The sequence below is a fragment of the Triturus cristatus genome, chromosome 2_2 (genome assembly GCF_964204655.1).
Source record: "Triturus cristatus chromosome 2_2, aTriCri1.1, whole genome shotgun sequence".
In the NCBI taxonomy this organism is placed as follows: domain Eukaryota; kingdom Metazoa; phylum Chordata; class Amphibia; order Caudata; family Salamandridae; genus Triturus; species Triturus cristatus.
In genome coordinates, this window is record NC_140582.1 from 847158560 (window position 1) to 847183309 (window position 24750).

The following is a 24750-nucleotide window of genomic DNA, read 5'->3' on the forward strand; positions in this document are numbered from 1 at the left end:
CACAGATTACTTTTGGAATTCCAGGACTGGATCCTAGATTCAGTCCTGGGTCAGTACTTTGAATCGAGTGATAAAAGTAGACTTAATTACTGTGATGATTTTTAAACTATATTTTGCTATTTTAAAAGTTGATACTTACAAAATATTTCATAGAAAACAGTCAATGATTCCCTATGGCAGAAAATTCAAGTTGCAGGTATATTATGTTTGTTACTTTTATAATCCAGTACTGGGTGCCTAGACTGGGACCTTTATCCAAAACAGGCAAGTAATTATGTTTTCAGATCTTATAAGATTTTTAAAGATTATTAAAAGATAGCCGAAATTGACACTTAGATAAATTTCACAGAAAAACAGTCAATGATTTCCTATGGGTGAAAATTGGGTTACTGGTAAGTACAGTTGTAAGTATTTTTCAGAGTCAGTGCTGGGCACCAAGATCCAGCACTGGGAGCTCACCTAAGAGCAGGTGAGTGTTACCCGGCTGATTTTTGGTGAATATTTTAAGTTTTGAAGAGTCCACACTTAAAAGAAATTTCAGGAAAAGCCAGTCCATGTTACCCTATGGAGAAAATTGAGTTATCGGTTTAAAGGCAAGTACTCGACTGGCAGGGTTAAGGTTCTGGGCATAAACTCAGGGGTCTCCCAGGGTCAGGTAGATACAGTTGGTTCACCCTCCGCGGCAAAAAGGCGGCCAGGTGCAGAGAGAGTTAGGCCCAATGTTATCCTATGAGAGGTAGGGGGGGCCTTGGTTGGTGGCTGGTGATGACTAGCAGGCCATGCGGCTGTGGGAGCTGGGCTCCTGGTCACTTACTCATGGCAAGTGAGGAAGTAGATAGGTGTTTAGGTTACACTGCCAGGGCCACTCGGGCGGCTGGGTGCAGGGTGCTTTTGAGCCTTCGGGAGCTCAATTGATTTCAATGGGAAATCTCCAGTTTAGAGAAAGACTGCAAACTCTGGGACGAAGATTCTTCAGGTGCCACCACCACTTCAAGAGGTAAGTTGGGTAGTTGGAGGGTAGGTAGGTACCCCTGGATTAGGCACAAGGGGCCGCGGGGCACTGGGTTCAGGGGTGCCTTCTGGTTTCGGGAAATCATACCCTCTGTTGATTGCAGTTGGGGCACCTGGTTGAGGCTGCAGGCTTCTTCAGGAGTGTGGAGGGAGGTCCTTGGGTGCCGGACTCTGGGTCAGTCGCCGTGGGGTCGTCCTCCTGGTCTTTGTTCACTCCGGCACTGGCCAGGCTTGGCTGGTGCAGAGTGTGCTGGGTTCGCGGTTCCGGGCTGCTGCCAGGGATTAGAAGTAGATTTTGAGTAGAGCCTCTACTCAGGGGAGTCCAAGGGGTTTAGAGTCAAAAGGTAGCCAAGTCCTCCGGGGTTTGTGAGGTTGCTGGCCACAAGCGATGCCGGGTTGGCGCAGGATCGAGGGTCGACAGGCCGGTAGGGCTGGGGCCAAAGCAGTTGTGTCTTCCTCTTCTTAGCAGCTGCAGGGCAGGTCTTGTAGCTCTTCAGATCTTGGAATCTGGGGTAGGAAGGTTCAGGGTGCCCCTAAATACTAGATTTAGGGGCGTTACGGGTAGGTGAAGGGCAGGGACCAATGGGTCCCTGTCCTGGGGTGGGTACACCCCCTATCCTGCCTCTCCTGTGGGAGGGGGGCAGTAGCCTAGTCCCGATAGGGTAGGGCTTCCCATCTTCAAGATGGCGAGAGCCCGGAGATGTGCTTCACCTCGCCTCCCCCACCTGAGGGGTGGGGTTGGCAGGCTGGCACATCCCTGTCCTTATTTGGGGTTTCCGGCCAAGCTTCCCGCCAGAGTGGGGGGTTGCAGTGGCCTGGGGAAGCTCAGAGGCAGCATGCCTTTGAAGCTTCCCCCTGCCTATCCTGGGGGGGGGGGGGGGGGGGGGGGGGGGGGAGATTTAGCACCTTGCTCAGGATGTGCATTGTTGCAGGCCCAGGAGAGCAGGGTCTCTCCTACCCAGGTGTCCAGCAACATGTCTGCTGTGTGGCAGCCTAGGCAGCCTCAGCACAGACGTGGATTGTAGGTTAGATTTTAGGGTTGAATCTTTACATGGGTGAGGTTTCTCTGGCAAGTACACAACTTGCAAGATAGAGTTTCAGGGGGTTAGGACCAAGGTTCCCCATGGACTAGATGTGCACTCTAGCTCCACAACCAGCAGCACTGGGGCAGCTGGGTGCAGAGTGCAGGGGCCCAATGTTAGGCAACAAGGCTAAGGGGGCCTCTGGTTAGGACTGCTGGCCACTGGGTTGTGGGAGCAGACAACCTGGGGTGGAGTTCAGCACTGTAGGGGCCAACGACCAGCCCAGGAGCAGCACCACCAGTAGCACTCGGGTGTCCGAGTGCCAAACTGACGTCAGGGACCTTGTGCTTTCCAATGAAGACCTTCGGTTTCAAAAAGATGCTACAGGCTCTGGCAGGGAGTCTTCCTGAATGCAACCACATGCTGGAGAGGCAATTTAGGATCTGGGGAGGATGCCTGGACACAGTTGGCTGGGCCGCCCAAGGCCGTTGCAAGTTGGGTGCAGGTGTGTCTTCTGGCGTCCAGTTTTACCAGCTCCGGTCACAGGGACCCATCAGGTTGAGGTTGCAGGCATCCTCTGGAGGCTTGAAGGAGGGTGGGGGTGAGGGGGAACACCAGATCCCAGGTCAGGAAAACTGGGGAGACCTCCTTGGGGTGTTGGACCCACTCACTCATGCCATGGGTCATCTAGTGCAAAATCCGTCTCACCAGAATCCAGATTCTGGAGGGGTCTGTTTAAGCAAATTTGGAGCTCATGGGAGACAGTCTGTAGGAAATTTGCAGGGCAGGTCCTCTGGGTGGCTGCTGTATTCACAGGGGTTCCTGCTGTAGGCAGGTCATAAACAGGACAGGCTGTTAGGGCTGGGACCAAGGCAGTTTGTGTCCTTTTCTCCTTCCTGGTCAGCACAGCTCTTCGGTCCTTTCTTACTCTAATCTGAAGAGGTAAGATTCAGGGTTGCCCCTAAATATTAGAGTTAGGGGCCTTAAAGGGGTTTGCAGGTCAGGACTAATGGATCACTTCCTTGGGGTGGGTACACCCCCTATTATGCTACCATTCTGTGGGAAGGGGCATGAGCCTCTTCCCAACTGGTGGAGTCGCATCATCTTCAAGATGGAGGGGACAGACGTGTGCTTCACTTCACCTCCCCCCACCCGAGGGATGGGGTGACAATAGTGGGCACACTTCTTCCTAGCTAAGATTTTCTGCCAGTTGTCCCGCCCAAAGTGGGGGCCAGAACCAGTGGGAGCCAGTTGCTGGAGGCAGCAACAGCATTTAAAGGCAGGTCGTTGAAGCTTCACCTTTCGTGGCTCCAGCACATCCTAGGGAGGAGGCATGACACCTCTGCCCAGTATATGCAGCTTTGTTTCTGGACCCTGAGAGCAGAGGTCCTCTCGCCAGGAGTCCAGAAACTTGTCAGGTGGTGGCAAATTGCGGGTAGCCATTCAAGAATCACCAGGGCTGGTCTATTTCTAATGGGGCATCTCTAAGCTGCCCTCGGAGTGCATTTTACATTAAATCCAACACTGGCGTCAGTATGGATTTAATGACCTTAGACGTTTGCTACCAAACTTCCCAGTTTTTAGTAAAGCCATTAAGGAGTTGGAAATGACCAACTACCAGACCATATACTCCTTATGGTTTTATTAAACTTACTTCAAAGAATGGGCGTAGACCCCGTAGGGGTACAGGGCTGATGCCACTGTACCCTCACCTTCGGGCTAGTGCACCCTGCTAGAGGGGCGACTTGCCTAGGCTTCAGGCAGTGGTTTGCAGGCATGGCACAGGGATGTGTGCCATGTTGACTTCACTTCTCTGCAACAAAACAAGCAGCTTGCAGTGACTTGATGTTAAGGTACAATGAGATCCATGGGTGGCACAATAGGTGCTGCAGCCCTTAGAGGCCTTCCCTGGTCACACTGCTCTTTGTACCCATGGCACTTTTTACAACGGGCTTACCTGTGGCCAGGGATGTACAGATTGTGGATACAAAGGTACAGTTTTGGTAAAGAACACAACAGGCCCTGGGAACCAGATTGGCAGGGATCCAGGGCATATCAAGTCGTTTTGCATCAGATATAGAGCAAAATGTGGGGGGTAACCATGTCAAAAAGGGCGCTTTCCTACACTGACCCCCCCCCCCCCCCCCCCCCACGGACCCCTAACAAAAAGGAGAGTACCCAACCTTTCCCAAGAGTCTTCATTGTCTAAGTGGATACATCTGGAAAGGCCACCTGCATTGGCATGGGCAGTCCCAGGTCTATGTTACACTGTAAAGTCCATTCCCTGTAGGGAAATGGACCACCTAAAGTTGGTTTCTCTTTTGCATTAGCCATCCAAGAGGTCTGGTCACTTTCAACTAGGAGGGGAGTACCAAATCAGTATGGTCCTAGCTTCTTCATGGACTAAACCACAACAAGGGCCTCCTCTCAATGGCACTCCAACACTGCTCTCTGGGGAGCAGCCTTCTGCTTAAGAAAGCAACAGGCTGATCTTGTCCATCATTTGATGGGATAGGGTCACTCCTATCCCAGTTCAGAAGCATTGGTCTGCAATATAAACGGCTTTGAGCGATCTGGAGCCTTGAGAATAGGTGCTGAGCACATTGCTTCCTAGGGTGTCAAAAGCCTTTTGGCAGCAAACTGTCCAGTTCACTTTCTTGTGCATCATGTTGGAGGAGAGTTCTGAGGGGGTCAAAATGGACCCATGTCCCTTCACAAACCTCCTATACTACCTAGTCAAGCCAAGGAATGCCCTGACTTTGGACTGAGTTATTGGAGCTTCCCAATCCAGAAAGGTCTGGATTGGAGGTTGTAGGGTTTGGACTTTGTCTCAAATTACAAGGTGACCCAAGTACACAACAATTCACTGCCCTATCTGGCACTTGGAAGCCTGTAAAACCTTCCCCAGGTGGGCCAGGTGATCCTTCCAGGAAGACCAAAACAGCAATATCATCATAAGCTTCACTAAAGCCGATCAACCAAGCAAGGACTAGTCACCAACCTTTGGATGGTAGCAGGGGCATTCTTTAGACCAAAGGGCATTGCAGAATACTGGAAGTGCCCATCGGGTGTAGAGAATGCTGCCTTTTCTATTGCTCCAAGGGCCATGCCAATCTGTCAGTACCTTGCAGCTAAGTCAAAGGTACTTAGACAAGTTATGGGCTGCCAAATACCCATCAATTTATCAGCCCTTGAGACGGGTGTGCGTCTGTCTTGGTTACAGCATTGAGGCCTCTGTAGTCCACAAAAAACTCCTTTTCTCTTTCCACCCAGAAGGTTCAATGACCCGCAAATCAACATCTTGCTAGCTTCAGCTGTGATGCTTGGCTTGATTTGTTCAGGCTGGCAATAGATTATGCTTAGACAGGCAAGCGGTCTCCGGTGTGCACATCATGGGTACACCAAGGTGTCTGCAGACTGGTTCTGCACCAGTATGTACAGCTTTTTCCCTGACCCCTGTTCAATCAGCTTACTGTTGGGCACAGAGGGTGTCTAACCACTCCATCCACTGACTCCATCCACTGACCCATGTTGGGGGGCTGTAAGAGTGGAGGTCCAGGAGAGATTCACTCCATCTCCTGATCCTCATCAGGAACCATCAGCATGATTACATCAGCCCTGTCACAATAAAGTAGGAGGCTGTTCAAATGTATCACCCTTTTTGGGGACCAGTTAGTACCCAGTAGGTGATTTCACTCTATATGATGGGGTAAGACCACTCCATTTGTTATGGAGGGCCCTTGGTGCCACTGGCTCCAGAACCCATTCCTGTTGCCCTGGTTGGAATTCTACCAGTAGTTTTTTGGTCATACCAGAGCTTCTGGAGCTCCTGGCTGGCATCAAAGAGTTTGGACACTTACTGCATGTACTCTGCCATCCTGGAATGAAAGCCTAGTGCATAGTCCACCACATCTTGCTTTGTTACAGAATGGGGTCACTCCCATCCTTCTCACAAGTGAGAATGGTCCCCTTACAGGGTGGCCAACAGAAGTTCAAAAGGTGAAAATCCTACTCCCTTCGGAGGCACCACTATAGGCAAAAAGCAGGCAGGGTAGCAGAACATCCCATCTCCTTTCGAGTGGTCTCATCATCATGCCTTGTTACATCTTTCAACAAGACCATTGGTTTATGGATTAGGTGTATTGAACTTTTAGATCACACACGTGTTTAAAGTATGTGGACACAAATTTGCTACTTTGGTCTGATACTACCTCAGGAAACCCTACCCTGTTTAAAAATACAAATGAAGGCCTTGGCTACCACATGGGCTGTAGTAGTCCTAAAGGGAATGGCTTCAGGATACCTGGTGGCATATCCACTACTACTAGTTTACATTTGTTTCCCAAGGATGTGGAAGGCTCAAGTGGACCCACAATATCCACTTCTACCCTCTTAAAGGGTACCCCAACCACTGGTAGTGGGATTAAAAATGGCTTTAGGGGTCCTGTCTTGCCACTGGTTTAACAAGGGACTGGAGCTTAAAAACTCACTTGGTGACATCTGGGGCCAATAAAAGTGGGTGACCAATCTTTCCAAGGTTTTGTCTGGCCCAGATGCCCAGCAAGGGGGATTTCATGTGCTAAAGTGATTAGGAACTCACTATACAATGGAGGCTCTACCACTCCTAGTGGTTCTAGTTTGGGGTCTCTGGCCTCAGTGTACAGGCCTCCTTCCTCCCAATAGATTGTGGGTGCCACGGACATCTAGCTGCATCTTGTGCAGCAGCTTGCTGCTACAGGCCTTCAAGAGGGGGGCAGACCTGCCTAGCGGAAACCCCTGGTCCCAAGAAAACTACCTTGTAAGGTTCAAGTTCCATGGGATCAGTTCCCTCTGGGACTGACATGTGCTTTCCCGGAGGTGTCCTGATCTTTTGGCTGTATGGAAGCCGTTTCACCAGTCTTCCTACCTTTCCTCGAGAGGATGAGCCATCATTTCAGGCTCCAATCCTTGTTCACCCTGGGCTAGGCACTGTGCTCTTGCTTCACACTATCTAATAAGGATTTGCAGCCTTTCTACTCCAGCTCATGCGGAGGTCTCCAGATAATTTCCAAGCAAACAGGTGCCTGGAGCCTTTGCAGGCCAACAAAGGCCCCATCCAGTCCAAGATCACCATGGCATGGTTAGTGGCGACATGGTCAGCATTGGTAACAGGTTAAGTTTCCAGTTCAGTATTGCTCTGGGGAAACCAGTGTATCTCACCATAGGGACACTGGCAACTGTTAACCTCAGGGCTTCTCTTGTATCCATTCACTTAGGGGTACTGCAGAAATATCTTTGAAGGGGTGGGAGGGTCAGCCACTTTGGTTGTTTGGCCCCCTAATTTAGAGACTAAAAACAGCATCAGTGTGAACCCCGATTTTCTCTGGGCACTATGGATCCCATCTGGAGATAAACCATACCAGTAGGTACTGTGGGTCTAGGGGCTGGTTTGTTGGGAGAGGCAGCATCTCCAGTTGTCCCTTGTCACAGTGGAAAAGCCAGCCTTAGCAGGATCAACATTTTTCCCCTTGCACCAATTAGTGGTCTGGAAAGAGTTCTTGGTCCCACCCTGTCTGACCAGGCTTAAGGGGGTCATTAGAGGACACTTTATTTTACCTTTGGGTTTCTCACCCTCTTTCCCCTGGGGAGGCTTTAACCCCTTTCTTTTGGTCACCTCCAGTGGTTGTCTTGGTTACCACTGTCATGATCCAGTGGTCTGCCTTCTTTCCCAATTTTTGGGGAGAAATTGGACCTAGGTCTACCAGATGCAGATGTAAATTTATTGATGCAATTACTTAAAATGTGTTCTTTCATAAAGAAATTATAAAGATCATAACCTTGCACTTTACTTCCAGCAAACCAGCCACCTAGTGTTTTGTGTCTACAAATTACATCCAGGACTGACAGGGATTTAGACTCGCTACAGAGTATAGAATTAAGTTCAGGGGGCTCAAATTCCAATCAGGGTGCCCTTCATTAATTCATAGGACTCTGCTTCTGCCCCACTGATCATCAACAGGGTGTCTCCGCACTTAACAGTTCCCATAGGTGTCCCCCAATGAGATTTCTAAACTTTCACAAGTACTCTCAAAGGCTGTGAACCACTTGGTGATATCACCATCCTCAAATTTAGAAACAGTCACTTAGGGGATTTTAGGATCCTTTTTCTAAGTGTTTTAAATTGGTGCCACCATTGATGGCCCATCTCTGATCTCTAGAGCTAGGAGCCTAGTTTCTAGGTCTAGCCTTTAGGTCATCCTTACTAAAAGGATATCATTCTTACTGTCTGGTATGGAGTTGGTCCTACCTCTGTAGGAGCCAGCCCCTGTACCTCTGGTGTGTGGAAGGTAGGACACAAAGCTTCCTTCCTCCCTCCCAAGTAGTTCATCATACTCACTATTTTCCCCATTTTCTTTAAGATCTTCACCTCTGTGGGGTTGTGCCTTGCATGCCCTGCCAGGAACTCCTGGAGTTGTCTCCAGGTAAGGTTGGAGCCAGTTCGGATCTGTTTAGCCCTACAGAAAAGCATTAACTCTAATCTGTAGGTTGGAGTAAGGGGCGAGATCGAACTCCTCAACCATATTCAGTGGATTGAGGCTCCAGTCTCCGGGGCGTGGGTTCGAATCCACAGCTGCCAATGTAGGAAGCTGGCTCTGTATAGACTATACCAAAGTAAGGTTTAGTGTGCACAGAGTCCCCAGAAATATAGGAGAGGCTAAATTAGGTACTAAGCTCTCCCATGTCGACCAATGCGTCACAATGGAACAGCTCTGCACGAGTCAGCATTCGGTCATTGGAGCCATACAAAGACCTAATCAGCGTGCTGATGCCAGTTCCACCTGTTTTTTTCATGCCTTTGGAGGTGAAAGGGTGAACAGACAAAATTTATACCAGTATACCAACTACCAAAATTGGTAATTTAGTTAGCTGGAAACTGGTCCCAGGATGCTCGTTTCTGGTCCAGGGAAGACATGGCTTGGCAGTTTGGGCTGGACTGTTCCCATGAGGGACAGGGTCAAGACTGATATGCATATAGCTGTGTCTGAACTGGAGTGGCGGAGTGAACTTAACTATGGTGGATTCAACCCAAATCTGTGACTGGCACTCCCGTCCATCATCGTGTTTGCTCTGAATTCTTAATCATAGACATTCCCTAGTACCAAGCATCACATGATTTACAAAAATAAATCGCAAGATGCATTGATTTTTTTTTCCCGGTATAAGCAGGCAGGAGGGATTCTGTGAGGACGCCACAAGCAGATACGAGAAAAAGCGTTACTGAAGATAACTTGTTTTTGATTGATTGTGAATTCCTCACCTTTTGAATTGAATCTCCAAGCAATCCTGCTCTCGGCGGAGGGTGCCTGCACCAAAAAACCTGTAGCACAGAATGTGCAAAATGGCAGTACCTCACACCCGAATCAAAGCAACAGTGCTTTGGAAAAGTGTGGAGGGAGGCCCAAGGTGCCACCTTGCAAATGTCTACCTCAGGGACACCTCCAGCTGAAGCAGACTTGGCTCTGGTAGAACAAGCTTGAAAACCATCAGGAGGCTCCTCCATGGCCAAGGCGTAGCAGACCTGGATACAAATAGTGAACCAGCTGGATAGCGTTCTTTTGTGGAGAGCCTTGCCCTTCCATCTTGCCCACATATCCGATGAGGAGTCGATTGTCCAAACTTAAGTCCTTGGTTCTGTCCAGGGAGAAGCTTACTGCCCTCTTGCGGTCCAGGCAATGCCTCTTTTGAAGGGTGAGGGGGATGATAGAAAGTGGCTAAGGTGATGAACTGCCCCAAGTGGAAATGAGTAACCTTAGGCAGTAAAGCTTTGGTCCCAAGGACCTTATCCGCGTGGAATTATGTAAAAGGAGGCTTGGAGCCAAGAACCTACAACTCATTAGGAACCCTAGTGAACAACTACATAATGGTTCAAATGGCAAACAAATCTAGCACAAGGAGATGGACGGAGGGCTGAAACTTCAGATACTCACCCCCCACCTCCCCCTTCCCCACCCCACCCGCTCCATTCTGAAAAAGTGGAATCATAGCCTGGATGTCTTGAATCCTCTGTAGATGTAGGAAGGCATGTCATAGTGTCCAGTATGGCCCTATGAACTGATTGTGAGGAGAGGGCACTAGGTGAGATGTGGGTACATTTATCAAAAACCTCAAGTCGAACAGTTGTTTTACTGGCAAATGAAACACCATCTCTGGAGACTTCGCTTTGAGCAGTCAGTCGTTCAGATAGGGGAAAACAGAACACCCAACCTTCTGAGATGTGATGGCGGTGCATGCCAGCACCTTTGTGAAGACCAGAGGTGCAGAAGTAAGGCCAAATGAAGACTGCCAACTGGTAGTGTTGAGACCCCACCATAAAAGATACCTGATGCAATTTCAGGCTGGGAATGTGAAGATACGCATTCTGTAAATCAAGCAACACCATTCAGCCTTTCTTCTGCAGGGCATGAACTGAGACAGGGTCAACTTTTTGAATTTCTCCTGTTTGAGGTAATTTAACCCAGAGGTCCAGGATCAGCCTCAAGCGGCAGTCCTTTTTAGGAATTAGGCAGCCCCGGAGTAGCATCCTTGACCCCTTTCCTGCTAAGGAACCACCTTGATTGCACCTTTTTACAGCAATGACAACCTTCTGCTGGAGAAGCAGAAGGTGCTCCTCCGAGAACAAACCCGGATGGGAAAGGAAGGGGTGCAGGAACTCAATGGGTAGGGCATACCCATTTTCTAATATGTTCACACAGATCTGTAGCAACAGACCTCCAATGTTGGAGAAAATGCAATACCCGTCCTCCCACGGGACAAGTAAACTCTAGATGGTGGAGCTACAGCTGTTGTCCAGACGCACCAGTTGGAAGGGCAGAAGAGAAAAACCTGTCGTGCAGCACCCCGCAGACTACCTCGGCCCTTTCCCCTTTAGAAAGGTACATGGGATTGGTTTGCTGTTCCTGCGGCTGTTGCCTGGTACAAAAGGACAAGTTCCTCCCAAAGCCATGAAACTTGTGGAACTGTCAAAGCTCCAAGGCTGGGACTGAAGTCCCAATGAACTTACTGTGGCTGAACAGTCTTTAAAGTACTGCAGCGCCAAATCCACCTTAGCCCAAACCAGTGAGATCCAACGACTGGCAGATCCAGTAAAATAGTGTGGACATCAGGAGAGAACCCTGCAACCAAGCGTGCCTCCTAGTAGCCACAAACCATCCCATTGCCCTGGCTACTGAATCAGCAGTATCCATACCAGACTATCACCTGGCAGGCAGCAGCTTGGCCATCCAACAGCACATCAGCAATGCCCTTGCACCTCCTTAGGCAATTTTGGGACCACTTTCCTGGCAGAGTCCATGAGGGCTTGGATGTAGCAACCCAAAATGCATGTGGCATCTGTGGACTTTAGGGCCATTCCGATAGCTCCATGCATTTCGACTCCCTATCTGCAGACGTAGAAGAGAAGAAACCTGCAGACTGCCTTGAGGAGCACGAAGCCTGGATGACCAAGCATTGCAGCGAAGGATGGGTGGACAGAAAAGCAGGATTCCCTGAAGCCACTTTGCAACTCCTTGCCATGGGTCCTGGACACCGCTGCAGCAGACACTGGCTTCTGCCAGACAAAGATTGGGCTCCGTCAAGCCCTCATTAAAGGCAAGTAAAGGCTCTGAGATAAAGGAACGAGATTGGAGCACCTCCATCAGGATATTAGGCTTTAATTCTGCTGTGGGAAGGGGCAATTCCAAGAGATACACAGCATTTGATTACAGAGTGATAATGGGTCACCTCCTGCTGCGACAGATCTTGGGAGATGAAAGCTCCCATTCAGGAGAGGTATCCAGACCACAAGCCTCCTGTAAACCTTCGAAGTCTGGATCCACAATCTCAGCTTCCTCAGCCTCTCCATGCTCCTCCTGGCACTCTTCCTCCAATAGTCTTTGTGCCTCTTTCAGAGGACTTCTCCTCAGAACAGGTGCTGGTGACCTCGAGATTGCCATCGAAGGAAGGTCTACAGGAACAGGAGTACACTGTCGAGGTACAGTCTGACAGTTCAGAAATAAAGTCACCAGGGATGAACCATCCAGTTGCACTTGCCCCTCCAAAGATTGTCGAGGCAGAGTTTTCTGATGCTGTTACAGAGGCCAACTCCCTGCATGAAAGGTGCCTGAGGAAAGGTGGCAAACCTCACAGGGAATATGCCAACAACCCCATGGTGCCAACAGGCACTCCAGTACAGTTTGCTGCTCTGGCGAACAAACCAAACATAGCATTTTAAAACATGCGACTTATCCCTACCCAGAGTCTGGAAAGCAGAATACATCAGATCTGGTACTTCAAGCTATGAAGCTGCCAGAGGACGCAGCAAATTTAGCTCTGGTGCTGGCCGGAGACCCTTGAGCCAGAGATGGAGTAGTCAACGTCAGCAACGGTGGAGGCGTTGCATCTCGGACACAGCAGAACAACTGCTCTCGGAGCCAGAGACCCCTCAGGTGAAAGACAGATCTCATCCCTTCTATGACGCCTAGAACATGAAGATACTGACTTTGGAGTTGCATCCTTTGATGAGCTACGCAGAGTACCATGGCGCCGCTTTTTCTTAGGCTTCTTAGACTACCTCGAAGTATTTTGAGTCTGCAATTTGGAACGGGAACACTACCTCCTGCAACACCTTTTCTGCTTTTTGGCCATAAATTATTTGTCCTCCCTCTCCTTCAGCACTTTAGGATTCCTGCACGAAGTGCACTCCCTGGCGTCGTGGTCTGACAAAAGACACCATAAACAGTCTTCATGCGTGTAGGTGATGGACATCTGGTCCCCACATTCTGTGCATGGCTTGAAGCCAAATTCTTTGAGTAGCCATCCTCAATGGTTACAAAGGCACAATTCACAACAAAAACTCCAAGAAATGAAGCCTGGGAAAAAACAGTTATACGTTGACATACATTGTGTATTTGTAAAGCGCACGTTCACCCAAACGAGGTCTCTTGGCGCTGAACAGATGTTATTTGTTACCCAGCTCAATAGTACTCCTTTTAATCTACCTCATATGGATGCCAGGCGGAGTGGACCTGCTGGGATTTGAACCTGTGACCATGAGGTTGAACACAGGCCCAGGCAGTGGATGCATTTGTCCACCGAGCCACCAGACCCAGCTACAATGGCGCAGAAAAAAAGGGAACAGACATCAGCACACCGACACCGTCTTATGGCTCCAATGAAGTCACGCGCGGAGCCGTTCCATCGTGAAGTCTTCATGAATGTGGGAGAGGAAAAAGTGTGGAATGCTGCCCAGTGGGCCAATTCAAGAGGTGAGGTGTCCACAGGCAGATGTATCCATCAGAAAAGGTATACTTTTTTATTTTAGAACCAAACAGGACTTGCCACAGGTAAGCAAAACACTTTCAAATGCAAGACTGTTCAGGGAAACAGTTGTGCTTGAAATTGCATTAGTTATAGGTTTTCATCACTTAAAATGCAGTTTGTATTCTACAGTAAGTACTTTTGAGTACTGGGGGGGTAGGCCTAGTTAACAGCTTAGGATATCTACATACAAGACAAGTATGATTTTCTACTTTGCAATAGAATGCTCTTTTCTTCATACATCAGTTAAACACTAAAACTTTTTTAGGCCCAACATCTCTTAACACGAGTTGCTATGGGGAAAAGTGTTTAAAAGGGTAAGTTTTGGGGGTTAGGACCAAGGTTGCCCAAGGTATAGATGGGCACTTGAGTTGCACCACCAGCAGCAATGGACGCCAGGTGCAGAGTACAGGGGCCCAATGTTAACCAATGGGGCTAAGAGGGCCTTCAGTAAGGGACTGCTGACGAGCAGGCTCCTGGTTGAGAGAGCAAAGCACCTGGGGTTGAGGTCAGCACTGCAGAGGCCAGCTACTAGCACAGGAGCTGCACCACCAGCAGCAGTCGGGCGGCCAGGTGCCAAAAAACAGTTCAGTTAGGTTGCTGCAGCCTCTGTTAGGGAGACTTACTGAAGGTAACCAGTGGCTGAGGCGCAAGTTGGGATCTTAGTTGGGGGTGGTGGGGGGAGGGGGAGGAGAAAAGGGCCTGGACATTGGTTAAGCTACTCAAGGCAGGGGGTCTGATGCAGGGGTGTCTTCTGGTTCTCAGCAGCTCCAGCTGCGGGGACCCTCCAGGTTGAGGCTGCAAGTGTCATCTGGAGGCTTGAGGATGGTCAGGCATCACCAGAGGCAAAACTGTAGATGGGACCGTAGGGCTGGGGCCGAGGCAGTTTAAGTCCTCTTTCTGGCTCAGCATGACTTTGATCCTTTCCTCAAATCTGAGGCGGCAAGTTTCAGGGTTTGGCAGTAATGGGGTATGCAGGTCAGGACCAATGGGTTCCTTCCTTGGGGTGGTTACAGCCCCATTATGCCACCCCCAGTGAGAAGGTGGCATGAGCCTCTAATTGGCTGGGTACCCTCCTCTTCGTGATGGAGGTAACTGAGGTGTGCTTCATCTTGCCTCCCCCACCTGAGTGAGGTTGACAAAGGTGGGCATGCCTCATTACATGGTTTTCCTGCCGATTCTCCTGCCCAGAGGGGGTCAGAACCAGTGGGAGCCAGTTGCTGGGGGCACCAAAAGGAGTGACATCTTCGAAAGGCAACAGGCCTTTGAAACTCCCCCCCCCCCCCTCAGTGGACCCAGCCTATCCTGGTTAAGACGCATGGCACCTCTGCCCAAGATGGGCTTGGTTTCTGAACCCAGATTGTGAAAGCTCTACACCCAGGGGGGTTGAGAAACCTGCATGGTGTAGCAAATGGCAGGCAGTCATTCAGGAACCATACCTGGATTGGTCATTGTTCAGGGGGAATCTCCAAGATGCCCTGGGTGCACTTTACATTAAGTCCCACACTGGCAGTGTGTGTTTAATGTGCGGAGAAGTTTTAGTAAAGCCATTATAGAACTGAGACGTTTGTAATTACCAATTCCCAGACCATATACATTGTATGGCTTTACTACACTTACAATGTCTAAGAATGGATGTAGACACTAAGGGTACAGAGCTAATGTCACTGTACCCTCACATGGGGCCAGTGCACCCTACTAGAGGGGGTGACTTACCTAGGCCCCAGGCAGTAGGGTTTGCAGGCATGACAGGGATGTGTGCAATGTTGACTTCACATTTTTCCACACCAAAACATGCAGCCTGTAGGGGCTGTGTGGGGGTGTTAGGGTATGCGCCCCCTCTCCCCTTGGTACTTTGGCCCACTACAACTCTGAACCCTGAAGGTGAACCCCTGAAACAGACTGCCTACCTTTATGCATCTGTCTTTTCTTCTCATAGGACTGAATTATGTGTAAAAGGGCAGGTTTGAATCTTGAAACATTTATAAAAAAGTGTAATTTTTCAAATTTGGTCTCAGAATTATTTTTGGAGTGTTTCTCATTTATTGCCTCGGAGTACTACCTCTCAAAAGTCCAACTGCTCGCCCACACTACTACAAAGTGTGTGTGTTATTTACTTACACTTCTAAGCCAATTGGGGACCCACTGGACTCCACACAGTAACTTTTTATTGCACTATAGAGCCAGTATCCGACACAGGGTCTCATACAAGTAGCACAGTAATAACTTCCAGCAACAGCTACAAGGTCCAAGAGTGAGCAACGTATTGAGTGCATGAATGAAGGGCAGTTTGAACTATAAGAATCTAGACTGACAAGGCGTGTGCAAAGACTGATCGCTGCAAGAAGAGACTAGGATTGACTGCATGAGCGAGTCACCAATGCATTGGCAATCAACCCTTAATTCACGAGTGGCTAAATAAAAATGAATTAATGGTTTAGTGAGTGATTACGTGCATAGACGCATGAGAAGGCAGGCAGTGCATGTATGGATGGATTGATGCCGGGGGGGGGGCGAGGGGGGGGGGGGGGGGAGACCCTGAACAAACGGTCAATCTATGCAATTAATCATCCTTTATTCCAACTTCTACTCCATTCAACCCCTGAATCGGTCAGACTCACATCAGTGAAGCAGCTCTTCAATGTAGAACAAAGCGCCCAAACCTATTGGCATGAGGACCCATGAGCAAGTTTGGGATATTACATTACAAGTATAACGCACTCCCGGCAGTGTAGCATGAGTGACTTGCTCACCAGTCCTAGAGTTGCTGTCAGATTATGGGCGGTAAAACAAATAGCAGAAAATGCCAAAAGTGCAAAGAATGTTTGACCACCTAGAGGGGCTAGCCGCACAACAACAAAAATCTAAAATTATCTCCAATGCACGCGTTTTTTAGATCTGCTTACACTACAGCCTCGAGGCTCTACAACTGTATCTGCATTCAGAAGTTTGCAAACAGACATGCCTTGATAAAGGTGCGGACATAAGTAATACAACATTAGTAGCTTTTCTTTAAATTTCAAAGTTGCCCATTTCTTCCCCGCAAATGTGGAAGTTGTAGACATGTACGAGTTTCAGGCTAAGAAAAAAGCACCAACAGCAGTTTGCCGTGGCCATGCAGAGGGAATGACACTGCTCCTTGAAAATTAAGCAGACTTGCTGCATTTGCTAACGCTTATTTGTAATTTGATAAATTCTAGTATTTTAAATAGAGCTGTTAATTGTATTCTCCCCTTAATTGTAGTACACTTTAATCAATGTATTCGTCGCTACACCAACATATTGTATAGTGAGGGTATTCCCTTAAAAGGAAAAAAGAGGAAGCATCTTTAAGATCGAAACTACACTCCAGGCCTGGGGCATAAAAGCAGTCTAAAATGTAACTATAGCGAACACAGACTGAAGGTTACAGAAGACAACCCGCACAGCAAATTTGATATTCCACCCCTGCGCATCCACTTTCAACACAACCCACTTCTGACATCTAGATTAGTACCTCACTAAGGAGCGTTCTTGGTCCAAATAGTACTGCAATTCTGCGTTTGTTAAACGCTAGGCAACTAGATATCACAAAAATCCTTAACATTTGAAAAACTGACTGGTACACTACAGTGCATATCAACGTGGTGACTATTTAGCATGTGAAGATGCTAACTTGACTGACTTCAAAAAGATCTATTCCCTCATGGAGAATCACTGCAGTGCTGTATTATTTTCATACTAACAATCCTGTAGCAAGTACGTCGAACCAGTGTCATTGTGCCCAACTGAACAGCCAGAGGAAGATCCCATAATCTGGGCTGTAGCTTTATACCAGTTTGCTAAGCCAGAAACCAAGCATGGGACAGAAGGCCACGGCCAGTCCGTACAGGACCAAAGCTTTTAAGCTTTCAACCCTATGCTGACAGTTGAGAGGATACACTTACTCACATTAAATAGTAACAAGACCCAAGTCAGTGCCTTTACAACAGTACACAGATCGCACACCCTCAAGTGCAAGCCTAAGATATATTCACTCTACAGTAGTAATATCCATATATTACTAGTTTCTTCTGCACAGTATCAGCTGGAGCTTAGATGTTTAATTTAATGGAGACTCCTTGAAGACTAGTTTTCAGGAAGCCAAGCACAAGTCAATTACTAATTTTATCAACCATCGTGGCACGGGAAAGATAGTAATTTATGAGAGAATTAGCCAGCACTTGCCCCAGTGTCATTTTCACCTACCCAAGGATGCAACAATCTTAAAAGCTGGTACTCCAGCAGAAACATCTAGTGAACATTGCACTACGAACTGGGCGCACAGCATCAATTGCCACCATGAGCTGGTCAAGTTTTCCAACACCCTCAGATTGTAAGCACTCAATGCCTTACACAAAGTATTTGATGGGTACTCTTGTACAGTGAATTCTGCAGAAGACCAGTTAACTTACTGTCACATTACTGGCACAAAGATGGTGCTCCATTTCTGTGCAATCTCTTGGTAGCATGAGATAATGTCTATCAATACATCCTGTTTAACAGAAATTGGGCACTGAGAATTAGAAAGGGGATGGATTGGTTTTAATATATTTGTAATGGTGCGCACTGTTTTTAGGACAGGCAGGTTACACTGATTGAGTTTGTGCACCCTTCTTAAACAATTACCTGGAACTTTTGCCCCAAGTAATTCAAACTTATTCTGTTTGATATGTATGGTGATGACTCGGCTTCTGCAGATCGAGGCAATGTTACTGACAAGGTCAACATTCGCCAAATGCATGTAGGACATGGATACATTGATAGGGTTGATGCGAATCAAAGTCATCCAAGAGAAGAGATTTTGATAGGCGAACATATGAAGTCTTTAGACTGTCTTTGGTTGTGAAGGAGGTGGGGAGGGTAGAAATGCCCTGCTCTCCACGTGGTTCAGAAGTTTGGTTTCAATAGAACATTTTAAGCTCTGGTGACCCCTTTCAGAATGCTTCCGTCAACCTAGATTAAATTTACTTAGATCACCCTCCCCCACACTCATTTAGGCTCCAAAAGGTGAAGCGTTGGAGACAAATGACCAGTGTGCCTGAACATAGTACTGAAGTCTCTTAACAAGGGCCTCCTGGATCAAATCTGTAGGCATCTCGGTATTGTAGTTTGAGGCCAGGGCAGCCAGAGAACACTTTTCAGCACAGTGTATTGGGCTACCTCGTTTTCTGGTTAGCTGTTGCTGCATATGCATGCAGTCAGAATTAACAAAATTAACGATCCTTCAAAACTGAGCTGCAGAATTGTGGCAGAGTTGATGGTGCATTTTTCTGCTACCAGTAAGCAAAAAAATGGGGGGGGGGGGGGGGGTTAAATATAGCAGTGAGGGCCAAAAAGCCTTTTGGTGCTTAGGGCATTCCCAGCATCTAGCACTGCTATGAGCTCAGCTCTAGCCCGTCCTCACCAACTTAGGTCTACTTGTTGGACCAAAGTTTCCCAATGAGAGATAGGAAGTAAGTCTATAGGCACATGACATTTGTTCTGCCCAAGCAGATGTCCCTTATGGTGTTTGTAGCTAGCAGAGTCCAAGATTCGAAGAGGCAGTCCCTACAGGAAGCACACTGTGGTGGGGCTACTTGTGTAAGACAGCACACTTCTCTGGTGTGTCTCCCTTTCATGCTTCCTTAACTGCCTCCCCCTGTTCCCACTACCACAGCTCAATCCCGTTTCATCCATCCCCCCACATATTCAATGCTTAAGCAGTTTAGGTAAGGCAGTGTTGTCTTGTTTTATATGTGGGAGGTTTAACCCGGATTTGGAATGTAGTTTTTCCTTCTCCCTTGAATGAGCTCAACTGACTGACAGCTGGTCAAGATTTCTGTGGAATTTACTTTTACTGTATAACACTGAATCTTGCTGAGTACTGGGGGTAGGAAATGTTTCTTCCAGCACACATTTAAATGAATGTACAATTATTTCAGATTTGGGAATACAAAGGAAGCAATTGTTATTTCCAAACTATGTTGAAAACAAATTCTTTAATATGAGCAAAAAAACACACTAGGTGATATTTTCCACACGTTTCTGCACTGTATTATTGTATTAGTAAATTGCAAGTCTGTGCAAATGTAATGGTCATTTCAATTGAAAATGTGTCTAATGGCAATGCGCTACTGTACCATGCAAACTCCATTCCACCACTGCACTGTGAAACTTCACGCTACACCAATCCACTCTACCCTGTACCACTACACCAATATACTCTGCGCCATTACACTGCAGTCAATGCCAATGCACTAACCAGTCCACTTGACGCAACTCTGTGCCACTAACTTTTAGCAATGCTTAACAGCAGCCAGGCTGGTGTACAACACTGCTAAGACATTTATTCAAGTTACATACATTGAGAGTCTATAGGAGTGAGGGGGGTTAAATAAAGTACAGCCTTTAGTGTACCATTCACCATTCTAACCATATTTAATTAAAACAGCACAATGTATTTCCAATGAAGTATTCAGCCCATGATAATGGGGGCGGTACTCAAAAGGCCATTTGCACAAAATTAACCTTTCAGAAAATTAGGTTAGAAGAAATTGGGTATGTTACGACAAAATTGATTCATATTGTTCCGATTAGTAAATTTGGTTCTCTCCTACATTGCCGAGAATATAGCTTGGCAGAATGCCCACTGATTTTAACAGAACCTGGCACAGGCAAGAACAAAGGTTGTGCTACAAGGTTCAGGGCATCAAAGCTTGGGTAGTGATTTGGACTATTTTAATCCAACAGCCAAGGCAATGATCTACTGCAAATTTACAAACAGATGGAAGGTGCATCCCACTTAGTACATAAGAAATTAAATTCATTGATGGCCACTTTACATGGATTAAACCCAGATCAGTTGACTGGGGGTGAGTGTTTGATTTGCTCAAACGCTCCGTCCAACATCCCCTTTGGTATCACTTCACATCTAGGGACAGCATTTCAAGCTTTGCAAAACATCAAATACTATTTGGAGCGCAACTCAAGGTTGCAAAATTAAAGGGTTGTGACAATTGCCATAAGGGATGGGAATTAGTTGGAAAATCTTACGGTACCAAATACTGTAGGTAGTTATCAAATGCCCCCACAATAAAAAATGTCATTAACACCTTCAAATCGGTCTTCAAAAAAATACCAGGTGCAGTATTAACGCATGTTTTATTGTGTTCACTAACAGGTTTGAGGTTAAAGTTCAATTTCTACCTAAATCTATACTGCAGCAAAACTGAATGACGTACTAGGCAAGAAAAGTACTGTGCTGCTCAAAGGCCTCAGATTACATACAGATTCTAAGCACTTTGGCAAAGTCCCTTAGACCCTGGCATTCACGATGTACGATGAGTCATGTATGACCACTTGGGAGACCCATTTAGCTAACCAAATAACTTCTGATAGGAGTGTCATTTAAAGTTCGAGCCTGGGCAGTGCCTGCGCTGCTCTATGCTGTAGACTATTGGTCTGTCTAAGAACTCTGGGTACATACGATACGTATCACGGTATCGAATAAAGTACTTGAAGAACTTCCTTAGCACTAATCACTTACTATATACTGTGGAGAATTTTTAATTTATATTTCATGGATGGACACTAGATGACCTTAAAAAAACTCGCCTGTGACTATTTTATGCCCTGATTAAGTTCCAAAGGCAATTTGAACGAAAAGCGTTTGATGGCTTTTCTTGGTCTTATGGAAGAAATGTGATAAAGGAGACACTTTGAACATATATTGGAGCTTAACTTTTCTGGTACACCTTCCCACGTGCTATAATCTTTCATCTGCTGGACAGTGGCATCGAACAGCGGCAGATGCCGGAAAAGTATTGCAGAGAACACTAGTTATTATGATTGAGGTGCAGTCTTTATAGGCAACTGCTTGTTTTTACTGTTTTCTTTAATGCCTTTATCCTACCGCAGGCATGAGACTTTCCTGCAACTTCCAGCATCCGATGCATGCTTTTACTTACCAAGCAGCCTGGGCAATGGTGCCCGAGGTCTTGCATTTACAAGAGTGAGTTATCGGCACTGTAAGTGACAATGCCCTGTATTATGTGTTCATTATGAAAAAAGATACATAAAAAGGCATAGTCATTCAAAATGACAATAGCTTAAACTCTCGTAAATTCGAGACCCATTTCATTGTAAATGCTTGTGAAGCCAGAAATGATAAGTTAAAAGATCGGATGCAGTTGTTGGGATCTTTCAATAAAATCCTTGCTCAATGGTGCTTTAACCATTTACAAATCTAACAGTTTCAGGTCAGCAATCAGACATTCTAATATTCGAAAGTCAGACATAGCTAATCTTGGGCTACAAGTTTATGGAAGCGTATTCCCAGGTGTAGATTTGGTTGGTTTTATAAAAAAAAGTCACATGAATACTAATATAACTATTCCTGACCGACAGCACAGTTTTGTCCTTTTAACCCGATTTTTTCTTACGTAAGAACGCTACATTAAAAAAAGTTTTGCTTATAAAAAAAGACCAGATAATCAGAACAAAAAAAAAAAAGTCTTTATATAGAAAAAAAATATATATATATATATATATATATATATATATATATATATATGTATATACACACACACGAATCGGAGTTCATTACACACCACACATCCCCACCACCATACTCACATGAATCGGAGTTCGTTACCTAAGATGACAGCAAGTATACTAACAATAGTAATAAATACATTACATTGTATTTTTCACTAGAGAATAAAATAAATCCATACGTTTCTCCGTTCACTGTACGAAAAGAAAGTAAACCCTGGTTAGCCGCAAAAATACGCAGGCGAGCAGCCCGACCAACTGAACGTATGCATGAGTGCAGTTTGCTCTCAAGGGGTTTACCTGAGCGGTGAGGGGGAAGAGCAGAAGCAAGGCGCACACTGGGCTCGGTACAGATTCAAGGGTCTCATCTGAGAACTCCAGTACGTCCACGAAGTGCCACCCAGGAGCCACGCCCAGCCGTCCCAGCATCTACGGACAAAGAGATGCAGTGAGAATAGAACTATCCCCCATTCAAGCTCAAAATTCCAGCTTCGTCCCAGTCACTTTCCTCCCTTAGCCACCTAGGACCCCGTCCCATTTCAACCACGCAGATTATCAAGATTCCTGCGTGCAATACAACGTCCCTTTACGGGGACTTCAAATAGAAGACTAATTTAAAACAGCAAATGTAAAAATGAAATAATGACGCCCACGTTCCTTACAGACCGACAACAGAGCGAAGGGACGCGGTTCCGTATTAACAGTTCTACAGAAGGCGGGGCTCAATATTGTTAAATGGGCTCACCTTGGTCAGCATCTAAAAAAAAATACAAGGGAGAAAGAAAGGTTACCGATTACTGACAACACATCAACGTCAACACTACTCTTCGCACACGCAAGTCTATAGGCTGCCCACCTCTGGGTTAATCTCCATAGGCTTCCACTGCATTTTGGCAATGTCGGCGATAGTAAACAGACTAATATAAAAAAGCAAACAAAACACTCCAATCCCTGCAACCGTTAACGTGGGGAGGCGAAGGGCGCGGTCGGCAGATTTATATACACCCGGACCTGTACCACTGAAAGAAAAAGGGGGGAGGAGGGAGGTACCAATTATCAGTGACTCAGCGAATACTGGTGACGCAGTTAGGAAAGCAACTGTTCGTGCCGTAGGGTAATGGGGCTTGGGAGGTGGCCGGACTGTGACCAGCATAAGGGTAGCACTGCATTTATGTCTATCCTCTATGTAAGAAATGGCATGGTCCGAGCCATGTACCCTTAACAGCGTCGTCGTGAAGGAGTCTGGTGAGCGTGTTTTTTAAACGCACGTGTCTTGTACCATTCATCTCAGCTCGTGAATCGCTATCGTTGGTTTTATAGCACTGTATTTTCCGACTATCTGTATATATTTGGTAACTAAATGAAAAGGTTCCTTTTCAATATGCGTAAACTTTAAGTTGGTAACAAGTGTTAATATATGTAGTGCTACACAACCGGTAAAAATCGGAGTACCTCTGTATAAATAGCGATGTATTTATTACTGTTTTTAAAATACACGGCAGTTATTTAACGTACACCGCACCCTTTAAGCCGTGCTGCACAGAAACACAATCTAGACGAAGGGGTGTATTTCTACAAAAAATGTAACACATTTACCTCGTAAAATGCTGAAAATGATTAACTAAGGTGACGTAATCGCTCTTCGTTATTAAATCAAGAGTTCAAAACGTTGGTAAAAATGCAGTGGGCCTTTCTTTTGGAATTTTAATTCATATTTTCAGTTTGTCAAATTCAGAAGTTGTCAAATCTACACGTAAAATGTTTAAAAAATCCCGTTGTCTAACATTTGCTAGTAGGACACATTACAATCAAAATTATATATTTTGCCTTAGATATAAGTGCTAACGTTATGAGGTCACAGTTTGTCAACATTGTAATAAAGTCTTCAGCTTTTTCATTTTTTAATTTTCCAGTAAAATGCACTAGCGTGTGAGTTTTTTGGGGAGAGCTACAACAGAACGCTGTTCTTCCTCCCCTAAACAAATATGGGCCTTTTCTATTGGAAATCCAATTATCCAGTTCCAGATGTATTATACTTTCATCCAGTTGCGAAATATATTTTAGGGGTAGTAGTTGGACTGTCCTAGATTCAATAGCCACCTATTTGAACTGGAAGATTTACAAGAATTTATATTTATGTAGTGAAACTACTTTAGCTAAAATTATTCTATGGCTCTATTCTGTTATAAGTTGTATTTACTCCAGTGGGTGAAGTAGAAGTATGCATAGGGGAATCAGAGGCGTAACACAAAAGTATACCCCCTGCCCCCCACAGAATGTGATAAGGGGGTCACTGAATCTTCCATATCACACAGATATTTACTGGCCATGGGCTCAATCAGGGCCTCCTGAAGGGCTGGTGTCCTCCCGCGCCACACAGAAGAGAATCATTTCAAGTGAATGGGTATTTTTAAAAATATGCTTGATAGTAATTTAACAAGGCACTAGACAGGGTTGTCCCCTTTTCCTGCTCAGTTTTCTACTCACACTTAAACCATATGCAAACGCAAACTTCGGGCCGACAGTAAGGGATTCATTATTGGCAAAGACTCACCCCTCCAACACAACCAGGGAAGCATCTCCATCAGACCATATGAAATGAAATGAAAAAAGGTATTTAATAAAGTGCACTGTGGCCAAGCGGCTTCCTGGCGCTAGGGACCTGAATCAGAACTCACTGGATCAGCTCGAAGGACTAGGAGGGGAACGCCTGGGAGAAAAGAAAAGTTTTGAGGGCCTTACGGAAGTGAGAATAGATGGGAATAGAACGAATAGAAAAGGGAAGACTATTCCAAAACTGAGGGGCCAGGACTGAGAACCGCGTGCCACC

At 46.4% G+C, this 24750-nt stretch overlaps 1 protein-coding gene across 1 annotated transcript in view; it reads right to left on the bottom strand.

The window, feature by feature from the left end:
• UCHL1 (ubiquitin C-terminal hydrolase L1) overlaps window positions 1-22370 on the bottom strand; it is a 504068-nt gene extending 481698 nt beyond the window's left edge. Inside the window, exon 1 of the mRNA XM_085643316.1 lies at window positions 22221-22370. Within this exon, the coding sequence (XP_085499442.1) occupies window positions 22221-22349 (129 nt within the window). The 5' untranslated portion in view covers window positions 22350-22370. The remainder of the gene's footprint in view (window positions 1-22220) is intronic.
• Window positions 22371-24750: the final 2380 nt, after the last annotated feature.